This window comes from Pectinophora gossypiella, chromosome 20, assembly GCF_024362695.1.
Source record: "Pectinophora gossypiella chromosome 20, ilPecGoss1.1, whole genome shotgun sequence".
In the NCBI taxonomy this organism is placed as follows: domain Eukaryota; kingdom Metazoa; phylum Arthropoda; class Insecta; order Lepidoptera; family Gelechiidae; genus Pectinophora; species Pectinophora gossypiella.
Genome location: NC_065423.1, coordinates 4,602,172 through 4,625,710, shown reverse-complemented (window position 1 = coordinate 4,625,710; position 23,539 = coordinate 4,602,172). Strand labels below are relative to the sequence as shown.

The following is a 23,539-nucleotide window of genomic DNA, read 5'->3' as shown; positions in this document are numbered from 1 at the left end:
TTACACATTTCTTTTTTTTAGCAAAGTGTAGCAAAGTTGTTATGTAAAAGTTGCAATGTACGTAAAACTTTATAGTTAGTTATAAAGAATATACGAGAATTACACAGAAAACATTCTGAAACTATAAATACTTTTACCATCAAAACTTTCAGTGTTCGCAAATATTCGAAATAATAATAGTCATTCTAAAAATATAACGGTATAATAAATTATATAGCTTTATTTAGGTGCTTTTTATGAAATTATTACCAATATAACATTTTGTAATAAACATAATTAAATTAATTAAATAGAATCTATATAATGGTTTAGAAGTGTACTACATTCAAAACATCTGCAAAAAAAAAAATGTCTATGTCTCACAATGACATACGTAAAAAAATCACGAGCTTGTCTATGTTCTCTTGTGATAGAAATCCTCGTGTAGACCGGGATTTTCATTTCTTTTTTGTAATTTATTACTAAATCTCGAAACATGGCTGCAATTAGCTTGTTAAATCCTAAGGCTGAGTTTGCCAGGGCTGCCCAAGCTTTAGCTGTAAACATTTCAGCAGCAAAAGGAATTCAAGATGTGATGAAAACTAACCTCGGTCCCAAGGGAACAATGAAAATGTAAGAATTTGTTAATATTTAACGTTTGTTAAGCTTTTTCTGAGTTTTCAATATAATTTTCAACTTCATTAATCGTTTGTAATTGTTCTTACAACCGATTTATTTAATAATTTAAGGAATAATTGAGGTTTAAAAATCATATGATTGGTACAGTCATCCACACATGTCTATTTAAAAACTGATGCGACGAAAAGCCTATCTCTTGCACGGTCTGCTTAAGTCGATTCTCTCTTAATTTTGTATAATTTATACTATCTAATTTTGTATTAACATATTTAATCCACAACAAAGCAAGAACTGTTAATGAAATACCTACTTAGTGAGAGTTCTACACAATTTAAAACACCATGGTGAAGTTAATGATATTGTGCTTTAAACTTTTTTAACAGTCCATGTTAGTGGTAGGGATATAATAGGATTATAAAAGCAGCGAAGGTTGATTGTAGGGCTGACAGAACTAGGAGGATGTATGTTGACCAAATTAGAGATGTCCTTAGAAAAGGTTTAGTACGACCTACTCTGAACCGGCATGCATGTGTGAAACAATTGATGAATGTGGAGGAAGCAAGAGAAGTGCGTCAGGATCGAAGCAAATGGAATTCCATAGTCTCTGCTTACCCCGGTGGGAAATAGGCGTGAGATTATGTATGTATGTATGTTAGTAAATAAATCATCTTTCTATTTTGGTATAATAATTTGGTGGTAGGTCAAAATAATTTCTGATTTCAAGACATTTAACAATTTTCGCATATTATTATTACTATTATCATATCATATATTATAATATAAGGTTCATCATATCCAGCTTACGACATCGTATCAACAGTGGCTGCAAGTTGTCTTTGATTACTTGCGGCTCTGCCCACCCCATTAGGGATTACGGGCGTGAGTTTATGTATGTATGTATGTATATTATAATATTGTGCTTCGGAAGGCATGTTAAGCAGTTCGTCCTAGTTACTACTGAGAAAGTTAGAAAGAAACATTTATTATTTACATTCTAATGTCAGGGCCTTGGGAGCTCAATAATAACCCTAACTCAACCCTGGTGGTTGATGAAATTGGTCATCCACCTCTCATCCCACACAATATTATGCTATCCAGGTTGGTGTCTGGTGCTGGAGACATCAAAATCACGAAGGACGGCAATGTGTTGCTTCATGAGATGCAGATCCAGCACCCGACAGCATCGCTGATCGCGCGCGCCTCCACTGCCCAGGATGACGCCACCGGAGATGGCACCACCTCCACTGTGCTGCTTATTGGGGAGCTTTTGAAGCAGGCTGATATTTACATAAGTGAAGGTATACTTTTGTGTTAAATTTGGGAGAATAACATGAAAATATATGTATGTAACATAAAAGAGAGGGATAATTTTTATGTACATGCAATTATCACAGTATAGAACTAACATAGAGGATCTTGATGTTAAATAAAATGTCTGTAATGATTGAATCCTTTTCGCATTTACTTTAAAACTTGCTATTGGCTGCTGCATTGTTTCTTCTACATCCCATAAAGTCACAATGTATTATTGTAAATATCGTGAGTATAACATAAGCTCACATGATTTTATCATGGGGTAATTAAGGGTACATCCATTGCAAGATGAACTAAATACCCACACATCGCCGAACTTTCTGATAGTCCAACATATTAGTTGGTGGTGATTGCCGTCGATAATGGCCAAGCCAACTGTGTAAAGCGATAATTATACTACCCAATCCACCCAGACCGATGCCTCAAGTCACATCAAGATTGGGAAAATCGACGTTATTACCCTAGTGTGATTACCATGGTTACTCTCCACCAACTCGCCAGAGGTCGTTGTTGCTATGGTTACTCTCCATCAACTCACCAGAGATCGTGGTTGCCATGGTTACACCCCACCAACTCGCCACAGATCGTGGTTACCATGGTTACACCCCACCAACTCGCCAGACATCGTGGTTACCATGGTTACACCCCACCAACTCGCCAGACATCGTGGTTACCATGGTTACACCCCACCAACTCGCCACAGATCGTGGTTACCATGGTTACACCCCACCAACTCGCCACAGATCGTGGTTACCATGGTTACACCCCACCAACTCGCCAGACATCGTGGTTACCATGATCACACCCCACCAACTCGCCACAGATCGTGGTTACCATGGTTACACCCCACTAACTCGCCAGACATCGTGGTTACCATGGTTACACCCCACCAACTCGCCAGACATCGTGGTTACCATGGTTACACCCCACCAACTCGCCAGACATCGTTGTTACCATGACACCCCACCAATTTGCTATTAGACCGCTGCGCCGCCCGGTTCCTTGGCGCATCGGGCAGGATGGATTGGAAAATGTAATTAGCACTTTAGTGAACACCCAACTAACCCAACTGTGTTGTCATGAGTATCTTACAATTGATTTCAGGTCTGCACCCGAGGATCATCACTGAAGGCTTCGACATCGCGCGTCAGAAGTCGCTCGAAGTCCTGGAGTCCATGAAGATCCCCATTGAGGTCACACGGGAGAACTTGCTGGATGTCGCTCGCACCTCGCTCAAAACCAAGGTATTTTACTCATTAAATCGAATACACAACTCACAAATACAAGAAAGTATGAAGTCTATAGTTGATGGAATTGATTTTTTTTTTTTGTCATTTTTGAGCCCAAACATGCAATCGGTCGACTGACCGTAAGCAGTTATTATGTTATAGTTTTTAGTGGCGTGTAGAACAGGCCCGTGTGTGTGTATGATTCCAAGTGTGATATTAGAATATTAAGAACCATAAAATACATTTATTCAAGCAATTTAAAATGTTTATCTAGTGTTTATGTAACATTGTCCAGGTCCACTCGAGCCTGGCCGAGCTGTTGACTGACGCGTGTGTGGACGCCGTGCTTGCCATCCGCACGCCCGGCAAGCCTGTGGACCTGCACATGGTGGAGCTCATGGAGATGAAGCACAAGACCGCCACCGAGACCACACTCATCAGAGGTAATTGGCTGAGCTTTCGCGTCATGAGTATATTGTATACTGGGTTCCCAGCCCTATAGTACAAAATGAACACTAAAGATAATTCCAGGTTTAAAATATAATTGCAGCTTTATATATTATAATTCGCGCCACGAAAGAAGACCAGTTGCCCTAGTGTCGCAAAATTTTGCATAAAATTGTTATGCCTTGTATTGTGCCTTGTTCCATTAAAATCGGTGGACATTTTTCGTGATGCGACTCTATATTTTAACCTCGGAATAGTTATAAAATCTTTTCTTTAAAGTTAGGCTTATTTTTATAAGAGATTTCTTCCAGCCAACCCCACATGGTGAGAGGACAATAAAAATAGGAACGCACAAAAAGTACTTTAAATAAAAGAAATATACCTACTTCTCTCTTACGATTTTAAACTGGTATTGGTGCTAATTCCTGTAAATACCATCTAATTTTATTTTAGGTTATATCTGTCATTTTCTTATCCGCCGAAAAGGAAAGGGACGGGTAATCGACAAGCATAAAATTTATGGAACACACGTCAATTTTAAGCACAAATCTAAAACAAACGTCTAAAAATTCGCCCGGGTTATTCATTTATTTACTCATTCTTCCTAAAATTAAGAGCTGTCAATCATCCGTCCCTTTCCTTTTCGGCGGATAAGAAAATGACAGGTATAACTTAAAGTAAAATTAAGAGATGTCTGCAGGAATCGGGGCCATTATCTTTAGTATTCGTTTTGTAATGTAATATGTGTATGCGTGTGTGTGTATGTACGCGTGAGTGCGCGGGTGCGTGTGTGCGTTTATGTAATATGTTTAGGTGAATAGTCAATCATAGATAGACACAACATACACTTGTAATCCCTATAGAGGTGGGCAAAGTTGCACAATAACTTGCATCCACTCCTGCCTAGAGCATGGTGTACACTATCGACCTAGACGCGACAAATATCGCGGACTTCGACCAATAGATGCAGCGTAATAATGCTGTGTGTAGATAAAACTATAACAAATGATCTTCTCTTAATTCACTACGAGATATCCGGGGTGATATGTAGCATGGTACTTTTATTTTCATTCCTAGTAACATTTTAAAGAAAACCTTGTAAATTTTCGACTTAACATAACATAAACAGCCCATATACGTCCCACTGCTGGGCACAGGCCTCCTCTCAAACAACCAAAGGGGATATGGAGCATACTCAACCACCCTGCTGCGATGCGGATTAGTGGAGGTGTTTTTACGGCTAATAGCTGGGATCATCGGCCCTCCGAATCACGGAATCATCTTACTTTTTCGGACAATCAGGTGATTCAAGCCTGCAATTTTCGACTTATTAACAATTAATTATTTGATAATACCTTTTAATATGTTTACTCCCTATCTCCAGGTCTGGTATTAGACCACGGCGCGCGTCATCCGGACATGCCGAAGCGCGTGGAGAACGCGTACATCCTCACGTGCAACGTGTCGCTCGAGTATGAGAAGACTGAGGTCAACTCTGGCTTCTTCTACAAGTCGGCCGAGGACCGCGAGAAGCTGGTTGCTGCTGAACGCGAGTTCATTGACTTGAGGGTTAAGAAGGTAAGATACTTTCAAACACTCGATGATGTCAACAACTTCATCTATGTGGGAGTTCATTTTCTTTACATGTCAAAAAACTCGTTCTTGCCTATATTATAAAAGGAACCTTTGTGTAATATTAATTTCAGTATACTGTATTCTTAGCAGCAGTGGTTCTATTCCTAGCCTATTTTTTCGACTCCAATGGTTTTTTAATCTAGTTTTTTATCGATGCTTTGAATTATGCCAATCTCATAGGTAGGCAAAGGAAGGAAGGAATTCAATATCAAAATTATTTTAGTCTTATTTTTTAACTTTTGTATTTGCAGATCATTGAGCTGAAAAAGAAAGTGTGCGACGGTACCGATAAGACGTTCGTCGTCATCAACCAGAAGGGCATCGACCCGCTGTCGCTGGACAGCCTCGCAAAGGAGGGCATCCTCGCGCTGCGCAGAGCCAAGCGCCGCAACATGGAGCGACTGTCGCTCGCGTGCGGCGGCGTCGCCGTCAACTCCCTTGACGACCTCACGCCCGAGACGCTCGGCTACGCCGGCCTTGTCTACGAGCATATCCTCGGCGAAGAGAAGTACACCTTCGTGGAACAGTGCAAGAACCCACTCTCCGTCACCATCCTCATCAAGGGCCCCAACAAACACACACTAATCCAAATCAAGGACGCCGTTCGCGATGGCCTCCGCGCCATCAACAACGCCATTGAAGACAAGTGCATCATCGCCGGCGCCGGCGCCTTCGAGATCAAGGCCAACACTGAACTGCAGAAGTTCAAGGACACGGTCAAAGGCAAGGCCCGACTCGGCATCCAGGCATATGCAGAAGCCTTGCTGGTTATTCCCAAGACGCTAGCTATCAATTCCGGTTACGACGCGCAGGACACGATCGTGAAGCTGCAAGAGGAATCCCGTTTGAGCCCCGACCCTATCGGCTTAGACCTGAGTACTGGTGAAGCTTCCAAACCAACTGATTTAGGCATTTTCGATAACTATCTTGTAAAGAAGCAGATTCTCAATTCCTGCTCAGTAATTGCCAGCAACCTCCTGCTCGTTGACGAGATTATGAGAGCTGGTATGAGCAGCCTCAAAGGATAATAACTTCTTTTGAGGGCCCCTTTTAAGTTCACAAAAAGTATTTGCTTTATTTTAGTATAATGCACTAATGCATTCTAATTTCGACTTCACTTCACTTATGTATTACGCAGGATGATATATATAATATTCTGTCGATATTGCGATTTAATATGATTAATATTAATTAACTTTACATAAAGGTACTAATAATATTAAAATTGTTTTTTCTTTATCTCTGCCTTATTATAAATTACAAAAAAAAAACAAATTGGTATTGATCCATTTATTGATACAACAACGAAGGAGTTAACATAATTAATTGATACACTGACAAACCTACTTGATAATTGTTACTTACGTTATTTTGTTCACAAATACATATTTTCAATATTTTAGAAATATGAACTCTTAAGTAAACCTTCGGGATTAAAATGGCCATAACGAAGCAATTCATCTAAGAAAGCAATATTACTATTTGACATTTGCGCATATAAAAGTGTGCAATGCAAACAAGTGTCAAATAGCAATATAGCTCTCTTAGATGAATTGCTTCGATGTGGCAATTTTAACCCCCCTTGTGTTGTACTGAGTTTTTTATACATCAATTTGTCGAGTGGTAAAATATTTAGGTCCAGCCCTTATGATTTAAAATCTTCATATTACACCTATAGGGATCTATCACAACGACAATTCTCACTTATCGCTACTAAAACATTTCTTCAAACCCTCACAACAATAACATTTCGTCTTATTATGAAAACCACTTAAGCACCTTTAGTAATTTTGTGTTAATAAAACCTCGCAATAAAACTAGTTTCAATAGTTGTGACCTGGATTGAAATGAATGAAGGATTTTCCAGACTATGTTCCTCAAAAACAATATAGATGGCGTTGTACAGATTTTTCTTCGTTTAACTTTCCAATTTCAAACATAACAGACATGCATCTTTTATCTTTATTTTTGGCTCTAAATGATGATCCTTTTTATTACAGCCAGACAAAATTACATCTTCCACCCATTATTATCCTGATGAAAATAAAGAGAAGCAATATAGGTAGCAAGTTCTATACATAATGCGATCCAAATATCAATTATAATAAAATTGTACATAATATAGCATTGTATGTTTGAACAATTATGTACCTGAGTAGGTAATGAGAAAATAGGTAACATGAGTTAAAGCTATACAATATCATCTATATTGTTTTTGGTGAATATAGCCTGGAATGTCCCTCATTGAAAGAAATTGATGTTTTCTTGAAGAAAATCTCGTTAAATTGTAATTTTTCAAAAAGATACTTAAGTGGTGTTCACATAAGGCGACGATATAGGAATGGTTACTTCATAATAAGTATGTAGTAAGTTAACTAAATGCAATATTTTTACCAAAATCAAGATTATATAATGTAAACAAAAATATTTTTAAATTTTAATATCTCATCTTACTAATGATGACAATCTTAATATTATTATAAATGTGTTGCAAATAGAGACTTATTTTTGGAAGTATTTGATACATTCGAGTCATAAATTATACACTAAATACAATGACTTGCACTTACCATCTTACTTAACTAAAACCATAAAGATATCCATTACACAAAACATTATCACAACAACTCAAAATAACTTAATAAAATGTATAAAAAATTACTGGTGTAAAAAACACACATACAAAAATAAATCAGAATGTACTTTGGTACAAGTACAGTCATGAGCAATATCATGTATCCACTTTAGAACCCTGTCACACTGTCATATTTGACATTTAATGAGACGGTATCATCAAAAAAGTGAATGTGACATGGTTCCAAAGTGTATACATATTAGTACTCGTGACCATACTATGGAAACAAAATCACATTTTTGCCTCAACTATACTAACTAAAAATTGAATTTTACAAGGTAATATACACTTATTTAATAAGTAGTAACATTACACAGGTATTCTAATAAATGTAGTATTAAGTAAATGCTAAAACATATAGCAGTTAATGACTGTTAATTTGGCGTTGGGTTGTAAGGAATCTATTCCTTTTGTTTTTCTTTTATGGCGGCACGCTCGTTGATGTCAATAGTTGCCAGGTTGAGTGAAGCCACAATGCCGTGGAGCACGGAGATTCCAGCCTTCACCACAGCCACTGGCATGGAGACAAGGGCAATCAGCTTGAACAGGCCAATCCCAAGAACTGTAAAAATTAATAAGATTAGATACCAGTAAGTGGTGTCTTTATGGCTGTAATGATAGCAATAATAACTTGTGAAAGTAGTAAGAGATAAGTTTATCTGCTATGACAAATATTGACACCTCATACTTCTGAAACTTGTTTAGAATTATTATTATTATATAGTTCAATCTTGCTTCTTTATATTCATAATGCATACAATATGTACTATACTGATGTCATAGTAGACTCATTCTTATAACATTTCTGAGACATGTTTAATAAGAGGACTATAATAACTTTCCTAAAATATAAATGACTAACCCAATGTAAAGAAAAGACCTACAGCAAAGATTTACAGTTCTTGTTTATATTAGTTTTAACAGAAAAACAGTTTAGCAGGAGTATGAGTTTAAAACAGAAATATTTAATTACCTGTTGGTCCAGTGTAGAAGTACATGACATAGAGAGCAGCGTAGAATGCCTCATTGCCAGCACACATAAAGAAGAGAACGGTCTTATTGGTGTAGTACAGATGCATGATCGGATTCTCAGACATGTCAATGAACTTGTGTGATGTCTTTCCTTGCAAGGTGGACGTGTGTAGGTAGAGCCAGTGGCATGTGATGTCCACAGCCATGGAGATTTGAAACCAGAAGGTGTAGGCGGGATAGAAGGTGGCTAGAGTCATCATAAGACAAGCAGTGCCGGCCCGGTCAGTCAGCTGATCCAACATGGCTCCAAACTTGGTACCTGTGGGTAAAGGTAATCATTTTGTTAATGAAAATAGTATTTTCTTAAAGAAGGAAATGTAGTGGCGTGTGGTGAGCGTTTTCTTGGAAATTGGGTAATTTTTTATCTCTTAGGGTAGGTTTTCAGTATCATTTACTATTAATGAGTATTCATTGAAGTAGTAATTTGAATTAAAAGGCTAATATTGACAAGTGGTTCATAGGTCAGTATGCCTGAATAAGTAATTGAATTAAGTGATGCCATACAAATTGTTTATAGGTAAATGGCACTTACTTTGATTGAAATATCTTGCAGCATGTCCATCAAAGGCGTCAAGGAGAGCCGACGTGACGTAGCAGGTGCAAGCAAGAATGCAGTGCGTCGGCATGTAATAGAACGATATAATAGCCAGGATTACTCTGCCGAACCCTGAAAAACATCGCACAATGTAAACACTGGTAAACATTTAGATTTGCGCGTAATTATTTGCAGGCTGACTTACCAATAATATTGGGCACAAAGAGGAAAACATTCTCCTTTGTTTCTGCCATTGTAAATTGAATGTATTAATAATTTGATTAAAATATCAATTTTCTGCGGAGAATAAGTAAAAGTGACTTATCTCCCACGAAATCTCTGAATGAACTGAAAAAAAAGTAAAAAATGACATGTTTAGATCTTGTTGCTCCAAAAAGTCACTATTAATTCGCCAATTTTTTGTATAAGTGAAATATTATATTATCTCTTTTTACCATACCATTTTTAGTCAACTAAGGAGAGAGATAGTAACAACAAAACCAAAGAGTGTTAAATTGAATATTGAAGTTGGAACCAAAAGTACCACGTTTTTGACATAAAGCATAGACAATATCGCAACTTTTCCGATTTATCTTTTTTTTTAAATGTCAGTAGAAGTACTTGTGGTGTGGAAACAGTTACAGCATCGGAACATTTATATAGCAGTATCTCTTTCTATCTAAACAATAACGCAAATCAGCAGGTGTAATTGTTTTCGAGAAACAATAGTATCACTTTCTTGTTGCCATAAATACAGAAAGTGTTATTCGTTTACGCCGCTTGGGGGAGTTTGTGTAGTCGTTGAAAATGTTGGTCGGAATCTGTACCTGTCGAAAATGATGAATTCGGTTTTGCAAATTATTAGAACATTAGTAATGTTGTAGATAAATTAGTAAAACATGAAGATATAATAGCTAGGTTGTGATAAATATATTTTAAACGGGGCAGAGAGTGATTTCAGTGTGTAAAAGTCATAAGACTTGTGTCATCTGACTTCTCTTCCTTCAAGATGGCTCCTCCGCCGGAGTATGATAAGGAACCGAAAGCCCCGGATAAAAGTGCCACAACTATATCCTGTGAAGAAACTAAGGCGCTACACAATCTAGTGAACGACCAGCAAACGAATTCGGACAATAAATCTGCAAGCACGCCCGCAAATACAGAAGTGGAGGTGAGTTGATCTCTGTTGCCATTTGTTCCTTTCGGAAGTTTTAGAAATAAGTTATGACTTATTTGCCAATTATATTGTTTAGTAGTAAGTTGACATGAAAATTTTGATGTCAAAATATTGTTTGTAAACGGTTTAGTAGACACCGGACGTGTTCCATGTCCGCAAGTAGGCAGGTGAAAATGGCGAAGGATAAATGTCAAAAATAATGTGCAATACGGCTCGGGCACTCGGCGGGCATGAGTGAGCACTTTATTTACAGATATTACTCTGTTTACGAGATGAATAATATGCGTGACGGGCTGGCCTTGACCGGCGCCACGCTCAAATGAAACTAAAAACAAAAATGGCCTGGTTGCCGAATATGTCCACGCAATAACCCGATCGCCAATAAACTGCATAGTTTATCGTTTTTATTAAAGTTAGTTTGAGTAGAGTGTGTAAACATTATGTATCATGTTATAGCTACAAGGAAAATATTGCTTGTTGTTCCAACTTGTTACTTTCACAACTGTTGTGGTCAGCTCAAGTTTCTTTGCTCTACTACTATATTCTATTCTTTCATTCGGATATTTTCAATGTCTACCCCGCTTATTATTGTGTATTTAATTCAGTATAATAAAATTGAGAACAGCTGCAAGTAATAATAATGATGAATATTTTTTTGGGATATTTACTACAAAAAAAATAATATGGGTATATAATTTCTAAAAAATATACCTTCTAAAATACCTACAGAGTAACAAATAAACATCAACAAAAAAATTAAATGTTAAACCGCATGAATAAGGTAAATATGTTAAACATTATCTACATTTATTAAAACAATGAACGAAGCCTGATTTGAATTTATAAAGTTAGTTTTTTTTATTCTGTTCCTAAAACATGGTATTGTTTAATAATTGATGATCTGAGGAGTTTATAAAGCTATATCAAATGACCTATTTAACCCCCTGATATTAAAATATCTAAAAGACTGCTTATATAATGTTGAGGACATTCCTTTTATATTGGTTTTCTTTAGTGACAACAATGATTTACAGTTGAGAGCACTATCAGCAGAACAAATTGTGATAGGAATTGCTACTCACATTGATCTAACTACTATTTCAGTTGAGCATTTAATAATACTATTCTATTACTCAAATAAAGCCCAAAGATTTTACGTTCAGAGATTTGAGGTTTTAAAAACTGGAGCAAACTCTTAGTACAGATTGGCGTACAACCACAGTTCTGAACACCACTATAATCCTATACAGATCTATTGAATTAAAATAATAAGGTAGGTACTTATATTAAGTTTATATATGGAATAAGATATCCATTTATTAGATGTAATTTTTTATACTTTCATAGTGTGATGTACTTATTTGATAATATGATACTAATAAAACCCTTTGATTTGATAACCAACACGATAAATACCCTTGAAAAAATATATCTTATTTCCATCATTTTGTCATAACTATAAAAACAGTAAAGACCCAGTAAATGTCCATTTTCTGACTAGAAGTTTTTCTTACACTATAACCTCGTAAGGCCGAGATTTCCAGACACAATAGTTAAACAATGGGGTTTGGATTTTAAAAGGTCTTATGACTATAATTACAGACCAAAAAAGATAAATCGATATAGTAACATGCAAATAAATTAAATTAAGTGGTTTTATTACTTATGTTTCACTATGCTTTTGACGTGTTTCACATCATGATAAATGCTATATGCTCATTTATCATTGTGAAATAAGTTGATTGCAGGAAAACAAATAAAAAAATGCAAACAAAGATTTATGAATTTTTCAATAAAAGAATTGGGTCAATATAATATTTTCCTCAAATGAAATGTGGAGTTTTTACCTTTAACAATAACCCAGAGAACAAATAAACATACAGCATATTTTCCGTATCATTGTTATAAAAGAAAGGAAAGAAATAATATCAGGCATCAAATACTATAATTTTCATTTATTAAAGAAGAAAATTGGTCAGAAAAATAATAAAGTGTAGTAGAATTTCCCAAATCTATCAAAGTGTTCCAGGGTTGGCTCAATTCATCATTTTGATTCAAATACATTAACCGGCTACATATTATGTTCCATGGCTGGCCACAGGCCTCTCCTCAGTCAACCGGAGGGGGATTTAATTCATATAGGTACTTGATTTAAATTATGATAATGATTTTCATTAAAAATCAATAATTTAATCAAATGTGATTATTTTTACCTTCTTTCACAGAGAATATAAAAATCGATTTAAAAACAAATTACAAATAAAGACTGTCTTTTACATCTGAGAAATCAATATTAATTATTATAATGATTGAACAAAAGAATTAGTTTTCCAGCCTTTTAAATCCCGTCATATTCTTGATTTACTATGAACTAGTATGAACCATTCCAAAACTGCAAAACCCTCTTACCACGTCAGCTGAAGAAGCTGTCGCCCCAAACTGAGAATCTTTGACTGTTCCTCGTCACTAAATATATTTTTCAGTCACAACCACCACATTACACAAAACAAATCAAAGTAATGCTAGTTAGAACCACAATAAATCCAATGTAAGACCCGAATTGTAACAGTATGTATAGTTTTATAAAAAGAAAAAAGTTAAAGTGCTTTTTAAAAAAAATAATAATGAGACAAATGAAATTTACTTCTAAGTAATGAAATTTGAGAACAATACACACTTGCTATTGTGGTAAATAAAGTATTTTAATGTGCATACTAATTAAAATTTTGGTTTTGACTTAATTAGTGTTGATGTTATGTGGTTTTCACTTTGCTGTTAATTATATAATCCATCATCAGGTATACCATCTCTTTTGTGTCGCACTGACAGAGAAAACAGATTTATAATAATACATTCCTAACCAGCCAGTATTGCTTGTTTGACCAATGCTAACATATGGCACAGCCAGATGGTACAGTTGTAAATGGTCATCTCATCACAGTATGTTATGTGTCCCTTATTCAACCAAGTATCAAATCACAGGCCCCTTATGGTTTGTCCAAAACCGATATGTTGTGAATAATTATCAATGCAATTTTTTGTGAAAGTTGCTCCAAGCATTGAGGTCTGGGGTCTTTGCCCTCATAATATAACCTTGTATTTTCTGTGTTTACTCTTGTTGGTTCTATGCAAGTCGCAACCAACATAGAATTCTACGTCATCGTAGCTCACAGGAAATGGAAACGGGAATATCGTGTAGGTTGGAAATCTGGAAGCAGTATTGTTATATCGTAATAATTGGACATGTATTAAGTTTCGAGCCAAACGTGAGAAATTAGATCAACTCATAATTTGTCACCTTTTGTTTCATCAATATCCATCTGTTGGGGACATCTACAGGAAGTCATATATCCGTCTGTAGTATGATTTATGGCTCTGCCTACCCATATATGGATCACTAGCACGTACTTGATAATGGGACGTCAATTGTGATGACTACTTATGCCTGGGATATCGTTTGCAACGCAAATAAGTATTGTAAAACTAGTGAAAAGCTTAAAAAAGAGGTAAATGTCAAAGAGTTTGAACAATAGATACAAAGCCACAGCAATGAGGTAATGTTCGCAGTGGAAAGGCACACTAGGCGGCAACCATCGGTGTAGGTTTACGAGACATGCGACTATCCGCATTATAGTCGTCACGGAGGCTTCCTTACTCCCAGGATTTACGCTAAATCACACCTCAGATACTTCATACAAACAACTACACATTGATATTATCGTACACGCATCTGTGTGTGTGACGTCTGACACCATACGATTCAAGTCTAAACTATGTTCGAGGGGGGGGGGGGGGGGGTGAGGTAAACCTAGTTCAGACGCTGATGGGGAGCGGAAAGTTGCCTAGTAGTATTATTCCTTATTCTATGGCTAAATTACCCGTTTAGGCGCAGAATGTCCAATTCGCAAAATGTCCAGTTCGCAAAACGTCCAATTCGCAGAATGTCCAGTTCGCAAATGGTCCAATTCGCAAAATGTCCAGTTCGCAAATTGTCCAATTCGCAGAATGTCCAATATTCATCGTAACGTGATTAATTTACTAATTAAAAAAGTTGGGTTCTAATGCTAAGTCAAGTTATAAGTATATACATATAAGTGGTCCACTGATTGTAATTTTAAGCCTACAGGACTCTCTCCTTTAAATCAACAGGACTTTAAAAGAGTCAAACTTTTTAGGGAACTGTTATATATATCTAAATGTCAATACAATTCAAATTGTCTAAAAAAAAACTGCCTAATTATTTTCCAATTTTCTCGTGGTTTCTTTGTATTTGACGTCACGTTTGTATAACAGTTCCCTAAAAAGTTTGACTCTTTTAAAGTCCTGTTGATTTAAAGGAGAGAGTCCTGTAGGCTTAAAATTACAATCAGTGGACCACTTATATGTATATACTTATAACTTGACTTAGCATTAGAACCCAACTTTTTTAATTAGTAAATTAATCACGTTACGATGAATATTGGACATTCTGCGAATTGGACAATTTGCGAACTGGACATTTTGCGAATTGGACCATTTGCGAACTGGACATTCTGCGAATTGGACGTTTTGCGAACTGGACATTTTGCGAATTGGACATTCTGCGCCTAAACGAAATTACCTACCTGTCTGACCTTCCAACCAAAGGGAAAACCAGCCCAATACAGTTTAGGTCACTTACTTCCGAAAATTCATTTCTCGGGAATGTGGGTTTCCTAACGATGTTTTCCTGCACCGCTGAGCACGTGATAATCATTTATGATCCAAACATGAATTCGAAAACAAATTCGACAATCATTGGTTTAGGCCTGTGCTGGATTCGAACCTGCGACCTCAAAGTGAGAGTTCTGCCAACTTGGCTACTAGAGATATAAGTGATAATATAACCTATCGTTGTTACCAGGCCCAGATCGGTAAGTCCTGGAAGAGGTTACACGGACTGTGATTGTACCTCTTACGGATTTTCCCTTAACTACTCTTCGTGGACGCGCAATTTGCTTGGCTTCGTAGACCAGTCTTTTTATCCCCGAAACTTTTCGGCCTGATTGTAGTAACATTCCGCAAAGGCCAGGTTTAAGCCTGGATTAAGCTCTTGCTTAATACCTTTGTTGTGTGCCGTAAAGAGATTAGGCACCGTCACACCGACCGACCGTGTACCTGTGGAATTACGATACACAGACAACCTTGGGTTGTTACCGTTAAAGCGTTTCTTTGTAATGTTAGGTGGACGTAGGATGCTGATACCTGGCACCATTTGATTATATTTTAAGTTATACCCGTCATTTTCTTATCCGTCGAAAAGGAAAGGGACAGGCAATCATCGACAGGCATAAAATTTATGAAACACACTTCAATTTTAGGCAGGTATATTAAAGAGGATAAGCTAAAGTTAAAAAATAACTTGTTTTTCGGGTCAGAAACGTATTTTATTCAAATGTTTATATATTCAAAATAATTATTTTAAAAATAATTAATAATTATTTCTCTGTAACAGTGAGATTAGTTAAAAGACCAGAGACCTAATCGTGTATCTTTAGTTTCTATCACATTCAAATACACCGGTATTTACCGGTTACAAATGACATTTGTTTATTTATTGAAATTCAGCTTTTGTCAGGATAAAAAACTTTGTTACACGGACACCCCCCAGTTTATCGCATCCCCAGGCGCGCACGAAGAACGCTAGGCCAGACAAATTGGGATTTGCACCGGGCTTAGGGCGCCGGTCGAATAAATGGATTTTTCTTAATTAAATTTTAAACTGTTTCCCCCGCTTTTCAGCCCCTCCAACCGTTGCTACGCAAGCTCCTTTCTTCAGTACATTCCTTCGATCTGGAATTTCATTATCAATTCTAATTTATTGATTGATTCCTTATCGTATCTTAAGAAGCATCTTTTAAACATTGTATTTGGAATGTTATTATGTAGATTTGTCATTTTTATAGCTTACCATGTTTACGTTCTCTTATTAAGTTTGATATGTTATAATATCAGAGCGATTATTAGGTCTTATTTCCAAACAAAGTTTTGTTTTATCCTGCTTATCACCCCAGGATAGGCATAGTGATTAGTGATGAATAAATAAATGAATAATCAATGTTTCTTTCTTTCTTATAAATTATTGGTGATAAGCTAGTAAGTTTGGTTAGGACAATGCAGGCTGATCACCTGATTGTCCAGAAGTAATATGATCTGAGCTTCCGAAGGCACGTTAAGCCGTTGGTCCCGGTTACTACTTACATCGTACGTAGTCGTTACTTGAGTCGCTTCAGGGACCTTTGGCGGCTCAATAATAACCCTGACACCAGGGTCGATGAGGCTGGTAATTCACCTCACAACTCACACGATAGAAGAAGAAGGAGAAGTAACATCTTCTGTTCAGATTTAGACGGTATTATACCGTCCGCATACCATCCGTTCGTCGTACCGTACGTCTTTCTTTCATGGAACCAATACGCTGTTTTCAAATAACTTGAAGCGTGGGGGCCATCCAGTATATGGATAACTGCCGTGAATTTACAGTACCCATGAATTAGATAGCAACAAGACTAGCAACAATACCGCGGGTGTAGTGTTTCACGAGGCGCCATGCTGTGGTAGCGCGCCGCCGCGGTTCCATTGGCGCGCTCTCACCGCACCCGCTTCCGCAACCAGCTTTCAGACACTAACACCTTTATCCCATTCAACAAGCACTTTTACTATACTCTTCAATCACATACATACATGCATACAATCACGCCCGTATCCCTATTGGGACAGTCACAAGTTGCTAATAAAAAATAGCTCGCAGTATCAGAAATGTCCTCAATACCTTAGTCACGTAAATGTTCACAGTTCGCTTTTTCACCCCCTTTCTTTTGAGTAACCGGATGAGAGCCCTCAATCGTTCCATATTAGACCGGCTGAGCAGAGAACGTCATCGAATAGCAATAGCATTGATGCGATATTTAGGTATGGTAATTCTCCGTTTTTTGTTGGCATTCCACCTTTTACAAAAATACTTACCCTTTCTGCGATGAATATACTAAAATATCATTTTTGTTAGCTTTGTGTTTGCTGCGTTGTCATTCTGTGAGTCGGGTTGATGGATTAAAAGGGTTATGTCAACTTTTCAGCGTTACGTGCCCGTTTTAACCATTGTTGTTATAGGCTAGAGGTCTTTTGTCTAGTACCTAATAACTTGTTACTACGAGATCAGGTTTCTTTGATAAGATCATCAAGACATTGATAAGACATCGCCTTAGACCAGGCAGGGAGGGATGTTTAAGAAGCTTAATACTGCAAGTGAATAAGAAAAACTTGTTATCTAAATATGCATATGCATGTACATGATCTATCATCACATCACACAGTTTATGATTTTAATAATAATTTTTGAAAGCCATTGCCTGTTGTCAAAGTATAATTTACACTCGCTATAGGTAAGCGAATCACGGAATATGGGACAAACTGACACTTCCTTAACTCTATGTACTTTGTAAGTTTTATAACTTGGTTGGGTACTATCCATGTACTGTAGCGTAGTCAGGTCAAGCTAGGTGAACTATCCAGGACAGCTTTCCGCTGTATTTTGCCACAAACAATACAAACACTAACATCCTGACCGCAGCCCATCCCGACGACCCGATTACTCTAGCCATAGAGGCAGCCACTCAGCTTGCGACACCAAACACTTCAGGACCCCGATACCGACCCCGCCGGCGTGGTCGACGATTTCCCTCATTCAGCGCTTATCGCTATCGACCCACTATGGTCGATTCATTCTTTCAAATATTTTTCCTTCCAGACGACGCCCTGAGCCGAGGTTCGCGCCCAACTGGGCACCCTCAGGCCTGTTGTCTTAAACGTTGTACCGGGTGAGAGCCTTCAGCGCTCCCCATTTGTCCGGCCAAGTAGTTAATGCCATCTGCGGCAAATCTACAATAAGTCACGTCAAAAAAAAAATGAAAGCCATTGCCTTATGTCGAAGTATATTTTCACTCTCTTTAGGTAAGCTAATCACGGAATACGGGACAAACTAGCACTTCTTTGACTCTATGTACTTTGTAAGTTTTATAACTTTGTTGGGTATCCATGTACTGAAGTGTAGTCAGGTCAAGCTAGGTGAACTATCCAGAACAGCTTTCCGCTGTATTTTGCCACAAACAATACAAACACTAACATTCTGACCGCAGCCCCGTTCTGCTTCTCCGCAGACCTTGTACTTGTTTATTTATGTAGTTGAAATTGGCGACATTAAAAATCGTTGATTGCGGCTATTCGTTGAAGGTTATCAAAGCTCTACATTTGGCTTAATATAATTATAATTGGTTTGTACTGCACGTATGTATGTAGGTATATTGTAACATTTTATCGCCGTGCCGCGTCGATTGGACTAATTAGTTCCGAAACATTCCCGAGTAAGAAAAGCAAGAAAAACTAATCAATGCGTAAATCCAATCAAGAATGTTGTGAATGTGAACGCTGGCGCGTCTCTTGATATTTTTGGACACTTATTTTGCTAGTCATACAATACACAACCTCCGTAATGGTAAAATTTGCATTTCAGAATGACAGAGATAAACCTAAGATTACGGCCTCCGTGGTCCAGTGGTTGAGCGTTGGGCTCATGATCCGGAGGCCCCGGGTTCGAATCCCGGTGGGGACATATCACAAAAATTACTTTGTGATCCCTAGTTTGGTTAGGACGTTACAGGCTGATCACCTGATTGTCCGAAAGTAAGACGATCCGTGCATCGGTAGGCACGTTAAGCCGTTGGTCCGGGTTACTACTTACTGATGTAAGTACGTAGTCGTTACATGAGTCATGTCAGGGGCCTTTGGCGGCTCAATAGTAACCCTGACACCAGGGTTGATGAGGTTGGTAATCCACCTCACAACCCACACGATAGGAGAAGAGACCTAAGATTTCATGAATTATGTTGACACTGATGTGACATTGCCTATACTCGTAGTACACCCATCATGTTAGACACGACGTAATTCCTTAGTCTTCCAAGTCCTGGATAATATCAATCATTTAACACGATATAGATCAGGTCAGGTAAGCGGCCTTTATGAAAGAGGGATAATAAGCAAGGGAGATATTTATTCGATTTTATGATGTTTTCTTTGTACGATGTTATATGATGAGATATAAAACTTATTCCATACTTTCATATTTCGCAGACAAAATTCCGAGTAAAGTGATTAGGCATTGAGTTTACTGTTACAGCGCACGACGAGCCGGAACAGCGTCGGCGCACGAAAAAACGCGCAAACGCCCGTTATTATTCGTCTATACCGAGAAATTACATCCACGTGGGATTTGATATACTAAAATAGCTTCAATTGCAGGCTAAGTGATATGCAAAATCTTTGGGACTTTCGTTCCCCTGGAGCTTTAGTGTGAGAACCTCGAGTCTTTAGAAACAACGTACAATAAATTTTGATATTTTTGTGTCACATAAAAAACTTTTAAATATTTCTTGACATCATGGTAAAAATTGGTAGTCAAAGCAAAGAATCCTTTCAAGGCGCATTATGAGTCAAGACACTTCCCAAACTCTTGATAAGTTACTAATGCGTATATTTACTCCTTAATTAACACTGAAAGCTTTTATATTCCAAGGGCCTTCAGATAAGGGGCTATCCGATATTGGATCCTGAGAAGATGAGAAAGGTTGACGTGTGGGTAGGGATTGGCGGAACTTGGGAATAGACGTGGGTACGTATAATAAAGGAATAAATTGAATGAAAATAAAATCAGGTAGATAAATAGAAAATGTATGGCAAACTTTCATTGACTAAGTGATAACAAACGTTTAAACCAAAAATACAGGATGCTCAATATAAGAATAGAACGGATCGCAAAATATGTTTATTCAAAAGTCAGCAACAGGAAACCTCTGCACTAATCTATTAAAATTATCAATGATGCGTTAAAAATTAAGAATTTAATGTGTTATAAAAACACACCTCCATATTCGCAAACGCAGAGCCGAATGTCATTTTGGCATCAATATCTAACAGTCTGATATTAGCAGTACCCACCAAAGCATAAAATAGACATTATTCTTATACTATATCACAATAGCTATATTTAACTACTCTGATCCAGCGTGCGTGTATAAATCGATTGATGAATGTGAGGGATACAAGAGAAGTGTGTCAGTATCGAAGCAAAAGGAAATCCGTAGTCTTTCCTCTCCCAGTGGAAAATAGGAGTGAGTTTATGTATGTGTAGTTATTTTTAATGAGTACAAGTCTAAAACAACCTGAACCTACGTCACCGGGATCATTCGCGCAATGAACAGTATATTTTTTCCCAAAGTGACGCAGATACCAATTGCTTGCCCTGGTACAAATTGAAAGATCGCATCGTCGTGAATTAGTATGGAATTAAGTATATTATGTGGGCAGAGGGGAAATGAGTTGTAAAAGTATACTATTAGGATAAGTACTCCAAACAATGCAAACGTCTTTGTCGTATTGTTATGAACAGTCCTTTGTTGGATATAATAATATAATAAACTAGCTTTTGCCCGCGGTTCGCTCGCCCTAAAATCGGGGCAACACGGTTAAAAAAATAAGACAGGTAGTTTTCGTCGGCAACAAGGAGTCTGTGTACCAATTTTTAGTTTCCTACCATGAAGACTGCAAAAAGTCCCATATAAAATTTCACCCCCTCTTTGAAGGGGATGGGGGCAGATTTAAAAAAAAATTATGCTCGATTTTTTTTGTTAGTCACAAATAGTCCGTGTACCAATTTTTAGGTTTCTACTTTGAAAATTGCGGGATGCTCCATATAAAATTCAATCCCTTCCACCACTTCCCTAAAATGGGGGGTTGTGAAGAGACAAAAAGTAACCTACTGCATCCCTTCAACTACCATTTAAAAAAAAAAACACGTGAAGGACGGACAAACAAACAGACACAACACTCTCTTTCACATTTATAATATTAGTATAGATAACATATAATTCGGCTGACGGGCGTGTCGAGAGAGTGGTCTCGCTTTATTCTAAGAATATTATTCTAGTAATATCCATTTTTGAGATATATTTACTAGATGGAATGTCAGTCTAACCTTTATTCTAGACTATTTTCTGAAAGAAATAAAATAAATATTCTTATGACTAAAATAAAGGGTCCATAAGAAATATCACCTAACATAACAACATCACGCCTGAATCCCCGAGGGTATGATATAATATATGCACCCACTCGCCAGCTATGTTGATGTCCCATGTAGAAGAAATATCAATCTTATAAAACAATCTGATATTGCAGCAGTTGCCCGATTCGATAGTCATTTCAAGAGTTTGTGATCCCGCTTCTCCCAGACGTCGCTCAGACGACGCCTTGGGCTGTCTGCTTAGCTTCCTGCCTACATTTATAGCTTACTGTCACAAACAAATAGCCCTGTAAAGAAACAATAAGTACAGACGAGGTCACAATATCAATACTCGCGCGTAAGGTCAGTCGCAGTACACCCAGTACATGCAAGTTAATAGAGCAGCAAAATTGATTCGAGTAGCCCGTAAATCGTTATATTTGCTCGCACGTTCACTCGCCAAATACGAGTGGTCGGCCAATTTCTGTTAATGACATTTGTGTTGATAGCCACGCATTTACTTGATATCTAAGTAATCCAACTTCGCTGTACTGCGGACAATGTCTGAACTTTTCCTGTTAGATAAAATATTAACGGAGCTATTCCGCTGAAACATATTTGTCCAATTACATAACGGAACGGGTATATAAGAGGGATACAAGCTACTAATGTATTACTTTGTGAAGTCTTAAGAGAGAAAGCTTGTCCAAGTGTTTTGTTAAAAGTTACTCCCTACTAAGTCATACGCTATTAGGTAAACTTGATGTTTTTGTATAATAGTAGAGCTCCTGCAGAAATATCAATGCAATTTTCATTCATATCATAAATTAGCCTTATCTGCGGAAAGTGTAATTATATGTAACTCTATATATAAAAAAAAATGTGTAACTCTATATCTAGAACGCGCGGAAAAAGTGATTAAAACAACAGCAAGTTTTGCGGCAGAAATTATCTTTCATGTCATGTCATAAGTTCTTGTGACGTCATTCGTTACCTAGTAAAAGTTCACCCAGCATGGGTCAAGTTAGATTAATCCACCAGCTGCGGCTAACTTACGAATTGTGAAGGTTTCACCCGCTCACTCACATCGGAGCTTCTGACAAAGTTTAGGGCACATATCACGTCTGGTGGCTTATTATATTACTATTGGGTAGGTTTACTATATTCTCTTCTCCTATCTTGTGGGTTGCGAAGTGGAATACCATCCTCATTAACCCTTGTGTCAGGGTTTACTATATTGTTAGTTACATATGCATATACTTGACAGCGGTTTTCCACTAATCGAAATAATTGTATCTGTAAACATTGAATTGATAACATATCAAACTATAGACCACTGACAGATAAGCCAGTATACTTTTAGCCTCCAGTCAAATCTTCTTCAAATTCCAGTGATTCACCATTACAAGTCCTGTAAACAGTGTCAGTCTAGTGATATTTTTAGTCTGTGTCTCATACCTACACACCTGTATGTTGTAAGCGAGAGCTTTTATTGTTACGCTGGTCGTTCTTTTAACTTCGGCCATGTTTCACCCACGCACTTGGATTTTTATTTTATTTTCTTCATGTCTATTGCTTTCGAATAAACGGTCGTCACTGCTAAATTGAACTACGGTTGTATACAATTTATATAAACGTGTACTACAATGCGATTTTTAAAACATCAGTTGGGTTTGCCGCTGGATGTCCTGGGTTCAGCGAAGGATCTCTTGTCTTCCCTTCAAAAGAACGATTTGAGTTTTCTACTATGTGTCCAATTATTCCACTTTGTTTTTAAAGCTTAAAACCTAATATCGAATGGTCGACGTCGAAAAACCGCAACCGGGGCGCACACTGATGCCGC

The 23,539-nt window shown here is 37.4% G+C and overlaps 4 protein-coding genes and 1 non-coding gene across 5 annotated transcripts in view; 4 read left to right on the top strand and 1 right to left on the bottom strand.

Annotated features, from left to right (window-relative positions):
* The first annotated feature begins 385 nt into the window (after positions 1-385).
* On the top strand, positions 386-6,468 carry LOC126376109 (T-complex protein 1 subunit zeta). Its single transcript, XM_050023273.1, has 6 exons — positions 386-612; positions 1,717-1,916; positions 3,037-3,176; positions 3,457-3,604; positions 4,993-5,186; positions 5,495-6,468. Exons 1-6 carry the CDS (start codon positions 476-478, stop codon positions 6,269-6,271), a joined length of 1,596 nt encoding a protein of 531 aa, XP_049879230.1. The 5' UTR covers positions 386-475; the 3' UTR covers positions 6,272-6,468.
* Positions 6,469-6,518: 50 nt separating this feature from the next.
* On the bottom strand, positions 6,519-9,793 carry LOC126376125 (CDP-diacylglycerol--inositol 3-phosphatidyltransferase). Its single transcript, XM_050023299.1, has 4 exons — positions 9,651-9,793; positions 9,443-9,577; positions 8,852-9,169; positions 6,519-8,440 (listed from the first exon to the last, which is right to left on the bottom strand). The coding sequence occupies exons 1-4, from the start codon at positions 9,697-9,699 to the stop codon at positions 8,280-8,282; spliced, it is 663 nt and encodes a 220-aa protein (XP_049879256.1). The 5' UTR covers positions 9,700-9,793; the 3' UTR covers positions 6,519-8,279.
* Positions 9,794-10,201: 408 nt separating this feature from the next.
* The window catches only part of LOC126376149 (nucleolar protein dao-5-like), a 48,732-nt gene continuing 35,394 nt past the window's right edge, over positions 10,202-23,539 (top strand). The window contains exon 1 of the mRNA XM_050023342.1: positions 10,202-10,616. Within this exon, the coding sequence (XP_049879299.1) occupies positions 10,455-10,616 (162 nt within the window). The 5' untranslated portion in view covers positions 10,202-10,454. The remainder of the gene's footprint in view (positions 10,617-23,539) is intronic.
* Trnam-cau (transfer RNA methionine (anticodon CAU)) lies at positions 19,177-19,248 on the top strand. Its single transcript has one exon. It is a non-coding gene; the product is annotated as a tRNA-Met (tRNA).
* LOC126376157 (zinc finger protein OZF-like) overlaps positions 21,195-23,539 on the top strand; it is a 164,518-nt gene continuing 162,173 nt past the window's right edge. Inside the window, exon 1 of the mRNA XM_050023355.1 lies at positions 21,195-21,204. The gene's annotated coding sequence lies outside the window, so the exon portion shown is untranslated. The remainder of the gene's footprint in view (positions 21,205-23,539) is intronic.